Below are 13,063 nucleotides of genomic sequence, written 5' to 3' on the forward strand. Positions count from 1 at the left end.
ATTATTTCATCTATATTCTTTATCTTGTACTGTTTAAGATATTTGACTTGTTGTGATTCTTGTATTTATCTTTTTTCCTACTGAAACTGTATTATGTTTTATTCAATAATATATAATGAGAGAGAGACTGTTACTGTAAAACTCACATCATAAGCTCCAGCTTTAATCTGCTGGTAGAGTCTGTGCTGGTCTTCATCCCAAAATGGTGGATATCCCACCAGGAGAATGTAGAGGATCACCCCTGCACACACACACACATCTTACAGTCACACTTAAACTTGACAATAATACATTTTAAAGTAGACACTCCAAGAACAAACATATTTAATGACCCAATTATCAAAACCTTAACTTTGTACCAACAGTCTATAAAGTGAGGAATAAAGAAAGAGAAATAAAGACAAATATATGATGTCTAAATAGACTGTGGTAACAGACACAAACCAAGTGCCTGAGAATTTGCTGGTGTTACCAGGGATGGTGGGTTTCGATTGGCTGGCTGCCTGCCAGGAAAAGATGAAAGGCCCTGTATCTGACAATGAGACGGTCTGACCACAAACACAACACACCAGCCATTGTTTCTGTGGACTCAGTGAGTCAGCGAAGGTGTGTAGAAAGACACACAACTGTGTTTTTAGACAGTGTGTGTATGTTTGACATCTCAGGCCCGGGTGGCCCAGCCCATCAGAGATGTGTGTAATTAGCATCAGCAATAATTAATTCAAGAGGTTGGAGCGCTCTGTACTCCTCTGTGGTACAGGAACTAGAGAGCAGCGCACGCTCACCAACACACACACACACACACACACACACACACACACACACACACACACACACACACACACACACACACACGCTGACCTTCGTCACTTTTGAGGACATTACATAGACTTCACTTCCTGGAGACTTTCCTTAACCATAACCACTGACCAAAAAGATCAGCTTTTTCCCGATTGGGGACATGGCTTTTGTCCCCTATTGGACAAGCCGTCTCCCAGTTATCTGGCCTTTAATTTCTCTCCAAAAGTAGCCTATGACCTTAACACACACACACACACACACACACACACACACACACACACACACACACACACACACACACACACACACACACACACACACACACACACACACACACACACACACACACACACACCACAGCAGGAAGTACTGAATGAGATATTAATCTAAAATCTGAGTTTGAAAGTCATTTGAAAAGACATTACAAGTACATTAACTGAGTATCATTTTGTAACCAGGTGTCGTAGTTTGAATATAGGTGTATTAGACGTTCCATGACTGCTTGTAAAACTAACATACCAATTTATACTTTATCAATACTCAATATTTCCATTTAAGTTAAGAAAATGAAATGACATCCAGACTTTAGGGCTGGCACTCTTTATGCGACATTCAACTACTGTTGGAATATGGAGACAAGATTAAATATACAATCTGTGGTGATCTGTCCAAATGCAAATTCAAAAGCGTATAGGCACAACTGGCCATGTCTTACACTGCTGTATGGAAAATTCATTAACTATTTGAATTTGACACCACAGGTGTAAAAACTGTAGATAAAGGTAAGGTGCTTGCTGAAACGGAACACGTGAGTTATTTTTTTAATTAAAAGCTAGTCTGGCTCTGGTTCTGTAAGTTCCAAAAAGGCCAACCAACACTTCTAAATCCATGTTGTTATTACTTACTCATTTGATGATCTCAATTTAAACAGAAATGCAAAACATGAACATGGGTGCTATTTGTTCCCGTACATGCTGGAACTGTCTCTGGGCAAATTACCGTTTATCTATCCTCTTGGAGATCTTCCGTGTCACAACAGATAGGTGCATTTCCATCCACCTGTTTTCATGCACTTTTTAAATTTGTGTGTTAAAAAAACAAAAACAAAAACCCTGAGCGTAAATGCCGTAATTCCAAAATAAACTTCAAATATCGCAAAAACATTTTTACACTCAGCTGATGTGGAAAGCACAATGGAAAAAGACTAATAAATAAATGATGACATACATGAAGCGTGTGATTTAAACGTCCACTGAAGCTTCTGCTCCAATGATTAATACATGAAACTACTAGAAAGGCCATATTTACCGTCATATCTTTTTACATTGCTTTCCTCTGTTTGAGGTTTGACTGGAGCTCTTCTAATTACGTTATTTCATTGTGTCCTCTTCTTCAATAATGGTTTAATGGCACTTAGGTGGTGAATTAGCTCTACCAACTGTTTATCTCATGTGCCCAAGTCCTAACATTCCCCTAACAGTAGTGGAAGGAAACACACATTAGCTGTTACTGGAAATTCTGTTAAATTTGGATGACAAGGTTCCTACTGACATAAAGGAAGTACTATGGAACAACTAAATATTACAGGAAACCACCAAACTAAAGCTGTAATAGTTTTCTTAATGCAGAGCTTTTCAGCTCTCAAAAATACTCAAATTGGTTTATTAGTTTTACCGAAGTAAATGTGCACTGAGCAGTTGTATTATTTAGGAAGACAAGTAAATAAAATCTGACTTGGTATCAGCAGGTATGAAGGAACAGAGGAAAAAAAAAAAAAAAAAAAAAAAAATCATGATTTCACCAGTACCACCAGAGTATCTCTGTCCTTGGTGTAGTGTGTCCTTTTGAAATAGTGGCAATCCCTTTCATACTCCCCACGGAAGGTCTCTGATTGGCTGTTTCAGGCCATGACATTTGTGTGCAACTAATAATAAGTACCTCTCCATTGGGTTTCCCTGAAATGAGGCAGTGGTTAGCAGAAAATCTTACCACAGGCCCACATGTCCACTGGCTTGCCATAGGGATCTTTCCTCAGCACTTCTGGAGACAGGTACCCTGGTGTCCCAGCAAAACCTGGAACACACACACAAACATTAAACCTCACCATCTCCTGTATGTTGAAGTCTATCAAAAGCTTATTAGGGCTGTCCCCTAACAGCCAAACACTTTACAGTAGCTAAGGATCAGCAGTCCCATAAAGTGAAGTTTATGAGCCGAAGTTAATAAGGTCCACAAAAGGAAAACATCCCTCTGTGGGTATGTAGTTTGGCTCAAAACCAGCAACACACAGCCTACTTTAAAAAAAAAAAAAAAAAAAAAAGCCTCAAAGTACCAGCAGACCCTTTGGGCAATAAGATGTGGTACAACTAGTAGTAAAGTCAGAACACAATATGAACTGGTTCCAGATGGAGGCTGGAGCTGGGGGAATAGACCAATTATTTTTCTGTTCTACAGGGAAGGGGGAAATAGGCCTTATATTCATCCAATCCAAACTTGATATAAGAGCCAAGAGCAGTGGCACACCTACTCCCTTTAGACAGGTGTGATGTAACCAGTGGGTTACTTGGGCTCTGAATGATAAAATGGCACAACTGCGGATCTTCACTTGATTTTGGCATTTAAAGAAATCAAAAACTAGGACAAAAATGTAATTGTTCCATTTCATAATTTTTTAATCATTTCAGTGAGACCCTTCCTGAGAGGCAGGTGAGCACAGAAAATTAAACATTTAGAGATGTATGAAATTGGATTCATGCATCAGCAAGAGAGGATGCAGGAAAACAATTTAAGGTGCTTGAATATAGAAAGTCAGGTTTTTCTTCACTATATACTACTTTTGCAACAAAATGATGAATACCGTAAGTCTAGGAGGCACATTCAGGACATTTTTTCATAAAAAGGTTTACCAAAATGTATTTTGTCACTGCCAATCAAACACCCAGTTTCAAGTTCATCAAACCTCTTTGTCAAAGTGTTAGCATAACAAAAATATGATAGGCTAGTTGTACTGTTGACAACATCTACTTTGACATATCATATTCATAAAACTTGTCTAGTAATATGCAAACTTGATTCAGATCCTGAATTAGAATTAGACAAAGTTAATTGATACTGATTTTTTTTTTTTTTTTCAATTATGGCAACAAACCAACTGCAAAATCCACCCCAGGACAGTGTAGGGTAAACTGTTCAATTCAATTCAATTTTATTTACATAGCACCAAATCATAACAGAGGTTATCTCAAGGCACTTTTCATGTAGAGCAGGTCAAGACTGTACTCTTTATAGTTATAACTAGAACTCTAGTTATAACTAGTTATAACTAGAGCTGTTAAACATAAAAAGCCAACAGCTTATCACACCAAATACATATTTCATTCAAATTTAGTAATAATGAACACTGAATATATGAATCCCAAAATGACCACTGAATATCAAAAGAAAAGCCTCTTGTGAAAATTGTGTATACTCACCAAACCATGCCTGCTGGTCTCCTTGCACTTCAATGGCCAGGCCAAAATCTGCCAGTTTAACCGCTGCCCCCTTCAACTTGCTGGCTAGGAGCAAATTCTCTGGCTTGGAGAAAAGGGACACAGTGAAAAACTTTCAGTGCCTTGCACTGGTATAGAGATATCGTTTTAAAATGAAAATAAACATGACTGAGACTGAAAGATTTTCTAGTGTTTTGGTTACAGGCAGCTTAGAGGCTTTATAAACTACAGGGAGGGTTATTATAGTTCAGAGTAATAACATTAAGGAATGATGTCACACAGATTGTTTCTGTGATCAGCAGTTAGGACTAATAGCTGAGCTGGAGGCCAAGTGTGGCAGCTGTCCAGTCTAACAGATACATGTCTGAGTCAGAGGCCAGCCTCTCCACACACACAAGAGACTCAACACACACAAAAGTCACCACGGATTCATGTTGAGCCTGATTACACTCTTGTTTAGTCAGGGGCCATGGCTGACCTCAGCCAAGCAGCACAAGTGGATGTCATTCAACAAGCTGTTGGCGGGCTGCGGTCAAATGGGCCATGCAAGCCTGGCTGGTAGAGGAGGACTGGGTGAGAGAGGCGGACAGTGACTCATGCCAAACCCCTGCAGGAAGAAGGGGGGCGAGGCCTCAGTAAAGGTTCGGAGAGGATGAATAATGTATCTGCTGACATTTTCAAAGCAGTTTCCTTGATGGAACCAAAAGGAAATTATTCAAACTGACTGAGCTGTAATGTAATAACACCTGAAGGGGAGCATGCTGCTGATCGAAAGGAAAGCAGCTTTTACTCTGCAACAATTATATCCAGTTATCTTTACAGCAGTGTGCACCCTGACTATCTGTTATAAGGGGCTGTGCAAGCCACAATTCATTTTGAGGCTCTCGCATACGTTCATTCTATCCCATGGGTACTTTTACTGTATTTTAGACTACAATAGTTTTACTCTGACCCACTGTATTTACACTTCCACATAAATATGTATACTGTCCTGTTACATGTGATACAATGAAACATTATCTGACTTAATGTAAATCTAAAACCCCCTCAGAGTCACTAATACAGTCCAAAAAAACCTTAAAACTCTTATTAAAAGCCACCAAAAAAAAAAAAAAAAAAAAAAAATTATAAAAACTCTCCAATGCTAAAATCTTCATTCATGCTTCTCGGAAGCTTCTGAGAATGTAAATCAATAAAGCCTATTACAGTTTTGTTATAAAGTTGCTATCCCCGTCCCCTCAGTTGCCCTTTTTAATAGCAATAAAAGAAAAGTCCAGTATTTGGCCCTCAAATGTCTAGCTACCAACAGTTAATATCTACTTTTAAATGGAGCCCCTATGTTCCATTTATGCTATCTCTAAGCGACCAGTCAGTTCAACTAATACTGCATAAACTTCACTGCATCAACAGCTGATCATATAGATCAAATTTCTTTTGTTCTACAGTTTATATCCTATTTATATTTATAATTTTAATTGTGTCTGTTTGATTAAAACTTTAAGTATTCTTTGTAAATTTCCAGCTGACACAATTTACACACTTGAAGTTTCCAATAGGTGTGCCACTGATGAACCCTTTAAATTTAGTGTGTGCCTACGAAACACCGTTTCCTAGACATTATGTTAATATACTACTAATCTGCATCAACAAACACATTTTTGCTTTCCCTACAATAACCTCTCTTGCAGTACAATATCTAATTGTACTGTATTTATGGCTCTGTTTCGGCTCTCACAGCACGTGGGTATGTTTAGGGAAAGATCATGGTCTTGGTTAAATATTTAAAAAGTCAACAGTGACTTTAAGCACGAGACATAATTTGTTTACTTCTTTAACATTTGGCCAAATCCACAATCTTTCCATACCCTTAACCATAGTGTTTTTGTTGCCTAAAACTGACCACATCCGGGACTCAGAATTTGAACCCCTGTCTACAGTGTCTAAGTCCTGCACACATTATCGCCCACCTCCCTATGACTAAGAATGCACCGCATCCTGGGAAATTTTACCAGTGATCATAATCCATCTTTGAAAACACTGTCCTTAACTTTCCGCCCTCCCTTAAAAAGCATCCATTTGTTTGTCACCAAAAACACTTTTGGATCATTTCATAAAATGACTCAGATATGAAGGATTTGGGGGTTTCTGATATCAGAAGCTTACATCTGAAAGGCATGGCACTGAACAAATTCAAAGAAAAGCGACATTAGGTTGCGTGGTGATCTTTTGATCACATTCAATTTTCATCCATCAGTCCAAAGATTTGTTGAAGATGCAAGAAGTAGGGGAAAATGTCAACACATTGGAGTCCTTCTACAAATGTCTTCATTTTTTGCTGACTTCATATGGAACCAGGTGCAGAAGCAGGCCTGGGTAGTTACACCCTGTTGCTTCTAACTGCCTCGACTGAAAATAAAGGCAACCATGAAACCATATCCTTCAAAATCTTAAAATGGATACTAACTGGAAAGAACCTGTTCCAACATCTCAGCCAATCAGATAAATAACCTCTCTGCTACCCAGTCACATATACATTCAAGCCTCTTACATATTGTATTTATACATACAGTATATACACTATATCCTCATCTACCGAAGATAAATATAGATGAGAGTAGAATAAATGTATGTGCAAATGGAAATAGATGTATGCGAGAGGCCCAAAATGAGTTATGGCTAATCTGGCTCTTAATATACTGCCTACACATCACCTACACATACTTTTTAATATTGTCTGTGCTATTCATTCCAGAAGGTATCAGTCATGCCATTCACTGAAATCAAATGAAATTCATTTAATCAGTCAATGTGTTTATTTCAAGGTTGCTTGAGCAGTTAGTAGAGCATGTGGGAATTCTAAAATTGTGCAGTTCAGCAGGGCATGCTGTGGTCAGAGGTTTGAGGAGGAGGAGGGAAGGGAAGAAGGCAAAGAGGAAAAGAAGGAGGTGGGGTAAATGCATTCATCAATATCATGCGGTCATTGCAAACGCTTCCCGACTCCGCTATCCTCCACCACAGCCCACTGCAAACACCCGATCCCAGCCCTGGATAACAACCACGTAATCTGGTGGATAGGCAAAAAGGTCAAGTGAAGGACAAGAGGGAAGAGGGTAAAATAAGTTTCAAAATTTTGTCCTGTCAGGCACTGTCCTAACCCTAACCCCCATAATCCTAAAAACCTAACTGTAGAAGGGGGCCCTTGAGAATAACTAACCCCTAACCCTAACCAATCAACTTGGGTCTCGTTTTTTTTTTTTTTTTTTTAAATTCTGGCAGTAATTTCTGTTATGATAAAATAGTATTCTTTAAAGTAATAGGTATCTCTTTAAAGAAGTTCAACAAGGTGATCAGATGATCAAATTTGTTTGGAAGAGAAAATAATGGCAAACTGTACCGAAGACCATCTTGCGATGTCAACACAGCAGCTGCGACTCCTGTCAACATGTTGACGTTCCGACCCACGAGTACTTTATAGTCATTACTTCATTATTACGAGTACGATGTAGTAATTATTACATTATTACATGAGAACTCTGTAGTAATTACATTATTACATCAGTACTCTGTAGTTCTTACTGCATTACAACATGAGTACTCAGTAGACATTACTGCAGTTATTCCTACCCCCCCCCCCCATGTGTGACATCCTTGCTCGGACCACACCCATCTTCAATTCATCTTCATTTTGAGTACTCCTGCTGAAGTACTCAAAACCGTCTCTGTGGTAGTTCCCACCACAGTAAGTGTCTCCAGGACCCGATTTTGCCATGACGACACACACATGCACACATGCACACAATCATGCACACACACACACGGGAAAACAATACCGATCACGTTTTCATGGCAGGTAAAAAAAAAAATTGTTACCCAACATCTATATCCGTTTAACTTCCTGGCTGTACTTTTCTTTGGTTCCAGCACTAAAAATTACATTAATTTTTTGTATGGAAAATTGAAAGTGACTCCAAGTTGGTACACCTACACATCTTGGACAGGCATGGAAGTCTTCTGGTTGAAACATCAGGACAAATGACTTAGGAAACATGTTTTTTGGATAAAGTCAACATAAAAACTTCTTGGGAGAAGTAAATTGACTTCCAAGGTACATTATGGCAAGAAATTTCCAATCACTGAGCTTCCACATTCCGCTACATGCGGCACTGTGAAAGCTGAAGATTAAGATGCTGAGAAAAGTGATAAAACAATCTGCTGCTTCAGTCATTTGACTTTCAGATTCTGGGTTAAATCTGGATGACTTCAGAAAACTATGACACCTTGTTTTGTTAACAACTGCAATGACAAAGTGTTTTGATTTTGCTACTGCCGTGATTTGTGCCTCTTAATGCTCTATCTCCATAACATCAACAACCAAGGCTCTTGCGAGATGTAGTATTTAGGACCACCCGGCTTGCCAGACTGACAATAGTTCAAACTGAAATAATTCAAACTGGTGGCCATAACATAAACCTATAGGATGTTTACGTTATCAGGAAGAGTCTAGTGTTTCTATGTTAAGTAACATTTAAGCTATTATGAAAAGAAAATTTAATGAGTATGAAGTTATCATAACGGATAGAAACAATGACCAAGACTATATATATAAATAATAAACTGAATTTGCAGTTACAAGACCAAAAGACTGTTCCTCATAAGTGGCATCCCTAAAATATTTGATAAAGTACTTTATAGTGTACTTTATGATCACACACAGACAAGTACTGTGTGCTCCGTGTGCATCAACACCTGGTGACGCTTTTTTTTAAAAACAAACAAACAAACAAAAAAAAACAAAAAATCACTAGATCCTTAAAGCCTTCTGACAGCCTTTATTTACTACGTAATGTCGATTTCAGGCCTGCAGATAAGGTTACATCAGCCACACACATGCAAATACAATCAAACTTATAGGGTGATGAATACAAATAAATAACCCAGAAAGTATTTCCCTAAAGGCAGGATGTGGCAAAGTTTACCGACAAGTCATGTTACTGAGGCTGTCATATCAGCAACACACACAGACACACACACACACACACACACACACACACACACACACACACACACACACACACACACACACACACACACACACACACACACACACACAACTCTATTTCTGCATGTGTGCACATAGTACAGTTCGTATCAGATTGATCAGGTTTTATGCTCCCTCCCTGCTGCTGCTGTGTAATAGCTGTAATAGGATTCTGACTAATACTGTGAGCCGTAAAGTAGTCAGAATTACTGGTCTACTGAACCCGCCTGGAGGCTCTGCTGCAGTCTTTAGGACTATTACTGTTACTGACAAATGCACGTACTGCACTTGCTGCCAAGAATGCTGTACAAACGCTTCCCCAGGTTTTTTACTTGAAAGGGAAAATCCCACATTATCTAACATCAACCTTTTGCTAGGATTTTTCAGCAGAGAGAATAAGAAATGAATTGAGTTTTTCTTTAATTTAATCACCTGTCTACAGAATTTTCAGACAAGATCAGGAAGAGAACTTCAGTCACAATATCAGGGGAGTATAACAAGCACCAAACCAGAATTTTTCTTGGCAGCACCTAACAATCATTTTCATTATTGATTAAACAGCTCGATAAATTGAGTAATCTTTTAATGTGTTAATGTCAAAATGGTCAAAAAAAGGTTTTATAAAGCCTTTAGTGTCTCCAGAGAGAGCTGACTGAAGCGATGTCACTTGAGTCAGGGTTGGTTGGGTCTGAAGGCTACAAGTTTGAAAAGAAAATAAATGTGGGGGTGTAGAGTTAGAGAAAAGTGAGCTCAGCAGACCTCTGTAACCTACCCTCATCTCTGTTGCAGGCTACAGGCTCAAGGCTACAATAGCTGCTACTAACATCTCCGACCGAACTGTCAGCGGTCAAGTTGCATCCTGGGTAATGTAGGCACCAGGGTTTCACAAGAAACTTTAATTTAACAAAATCTCTGGTTCTGTATCAATTCTGATGAAGTGTATTGCTGAATTGGTGGAGAACTCTTAAGTTGAGACTATACTGTCACACATACTGATGTCAAGGTCAAAAATGAACTGTCCTGTTAAGACAAAGTGCCACTGGGGTAGCCTTTCTTGGTGGTGCTGTAGGAAAAGCAGAAATTGTAGCAGGTCAGAAGCAGTTCTGTGTGTGTCATTACCGCTCCACAAAAGGTTATGACACTTGACGACAGCGTGATAAATTCATGTGTCTAGACTCTTCACTAAACTATAAAGCTTTACAAGAACTTAATAAGGACAGCTATGTATTGCTTTCCTTTGTGTCTGTTTGTGTGTGTGTCTGTGTGGGTGTGTTTTGGACTCCCTGTACTACTCAAAATCCTTATCTTGAGAAATTAAATTAAATGAATACACAAAGTGGCAAACAGCACTTTCCGCAGTGCCTCCGCTCTGCAGCTTGTTTGTTTGTTTTGGTTGTATCTGTTTTGTCTTTGTGTTTCTCCAGTGAGCCGTGGCAGCTGCCTGGCAACAGCCAATCAGAGCGCAGAGAGAGGGCAGTCGGCGAATGCAAAATGTGAGCTTATTATTACTGAAGGTAAACCAAACCCCAGACACACCCGGTTCATTTGATTGGCAAATCAGAGCTTTGGGAGCAAACCACGGTGAAAAAAGTGGAAATAGAGATGGAGGCAAGACAACTGTGCACCTAATGTTTACTACTGCCTGAACTCCGAAAACATGTAAGCATCATGAGATTAACATTTGACCTCACTTAAGCGCGCTCAAACAGTCCATTTTAGTAAGTGACCATAACCCTGTATTTATAACCTTAGTCTTGCATAACAGAATATTTTTCATTTTCACTTTTTATTTGTTGCTGCATTTAATGTCTATCAAATGATTTATTCACTTATTAATATAAAATATGGTAGATGTTCTCCAGACATGCCTTTTTAACAAGGTCCATATACACTATGCACTGGTTTTTATAGCTGCAGAGTACTGCAGAGCCCATTAACACTTTTCTGTAGCCATTGGGGTGGCAAGTGGACTCCCTGCTCAGCTGAAGTGTGAAGCTGATATTTTAACCAAACATGACCCTGGAAGATGTAAACTAACAAACTAACTCCACCTGAAGTTGGAAGGTAGGAATGTGATTTGATTTTTATATAAGAACTGACAGAGGTACATGTCAGTGTAGGTGTGGAAAGGGAAATTCAAACAGAAGAAAATGGAGAAACAAATACAGAGGACAGTAAAGACATGTTGGAATGTGGGACACTTAGAGTTTAAGCTCACTTCTTTCTTGTGTGTCTACTTACCTTGAGGTCGCGGTGGACCACGCCCATCTGGTGGCAGTGGAGCACAGCCTCTAGGATCTGCTGAATGCAATGACTGCATGCAAACACCAGGGGGCCATGGGTTAGTGACAAGCTACCACTCACTGTCTGTGGCTGTGAGCTCGCTTTGACACTCGGGGAGCCGCGAGCCGTGTTAGTGGGGGCACTGTATAGCAGTGTCGCAACTGACCCACCCAGAGGCCATAATGATGGGCAATTTGGTAAAAAGGACCATTTACTCAACAGCATTCTCAATTTTTTTTTTTCTCTTTCAGTGTGTGTGTTGCCACAGTCACACTGATGTTTACTGTGACAGATCCAAGAGAGAAAAAAACACGGCTGTAATTACGTCATCATCTTCTACTCACACAACACGGCCACTTCTCTGCCCGAGCCTCAAAACAGAAGTGGTGTTAGCTCCTGGCCAACTGGAGGCCAGACCCTGAGAGACTGAGGAGGAAGCTGTAGGAGCTGAAGAAGGTTGTGGTTTGATTCTGTAACTGGCTCTTAATAGGCCATCAGTGTTGAACTGTATGCAGGTTTTGTTCCCTCTCTGTCATATGTGTACTGTATTACAGCATAGCGCATCACAAACTAGAATTTGTTACTTTGTGAAAGTAACATTTCTGTAGTACATTGATGCTACTGACATAACCTCCAGAAACGTAATTGGCTGAATTGAACACAGGGTACTGTTTAAAAACAGACCAAAAAAAAAAACAAAAACAAAAAAAAACCAACAGCTGACAGGTGGTGCACAGTAGTAAGAATCTACCTTTGGACTTTTAAGCACATAATATCTTCATTTCAGTTTTGAACTGGGACCTCCTGGATTCCAGGCTGTGAAGCAGTCTTACCTGTCAGTCTGAGACGCTATGTTAGGCTAAGGAGCTAAAGTCTAGAGGAGTCTTGCTTGCAAGTTTGTAATTACTACCATGAGAAGAAAACTGTGCCATTGCTATCAATAAATGTAACATATGTATTTAATATCATGACCATTTTTGTAACATCTTATTAAAAATGTGGGCTTCACTGTAATAATTTTCTATAGGGAACTAGCTTAGTTTACTTAACTGCTGGTTTAAAAAAAAGAGGAACTCAACAACTTGCAACTATATCATTCTGAGTTCATTTTTTTTTAATGTGGAAATAATTTTGTGGTTATGCTTGATGAAAACTAATCTTACAAGATAATAACAAAATGCATTGTATCATGGTCATCAGCAAATGGAGAGTTGTTTCAATAATGAAGACCGTGAGATGCGGTGGAAAGCTCTCGAAAAAAAAATAGTAAGGGGACCATGATTGAACATTACTTTGTCAAACTGCTGTTCCTAAAGTCAAGAATGAATTTTCAAACTCATAATTGATCGTGTTTAATACTAGGCTTACTTAGACCACCAATACAGGCCTGGAGGTTAATGTATAGTTAGCAACCGCAATTTAAATTCAAATATTAGTTTGGAGAGAAATA

General features: G+C 39.1%; 1 protein-coding gene across 5 annotated transcripts in view; it reads right to left on the minus strand.

The window, feature by feature from the left end:
• LOC120797123 (calcium/calmodulin-dependent protein kinase type II delta chain) overlaps nucleotides 1-13,063 on the minus strand; it is a 113,363-nt gene that overhangs the window by 27,038 nt on the left and 73,262 nt on the right. For 3 of the 5 annotated variants that reach the window (XM_040140433.1, XM_040140430.1, XM_040140431.1), the window contains exons 7-10: nucleotides 11,572-11,644; nucleotides 4,275-4,377; nucleotides 2,791-2,874; nucleotides 147-241 (exon numbers count right to left, since the gene is read on the minus strand). In XM_040140433.1, the coding sequence (XP_039996367.1) occupies nucleotides 147-241; nucleotides 2,791-2,874; nucleotides 4,275-4,377; nucleotides 11,572-11,644 (355 nt within the window). The remainder of the gene's footprint in view (nucleotides 1-146; nucleotides 242-2,790; nucleotides 2,875-4,274; nucleotides 4,378-11,571; nucleotides 11,645-13,063) is intronic. The other 2 variants (XM_040140432.1, XM_040140429.1) reach the window with 1 other exon arrangement.

The sequence above is a fragment of the Xiphias gladius genome, chromosome 12 (assembly GCF_016859285.1).
Source record: "Xiphias gladius isolate SHS-SW01 ecotype Sanya breed wild chromosome 12, ASM1685928v1, whole genome shotgun sequence".
NCBI classification, from domain to species: Eukaryota; Metazoa; Chordata; class Actinopteri; order Istiophoriformes; family Xiphiidae; genus Xiphias; species Xiphias gladius.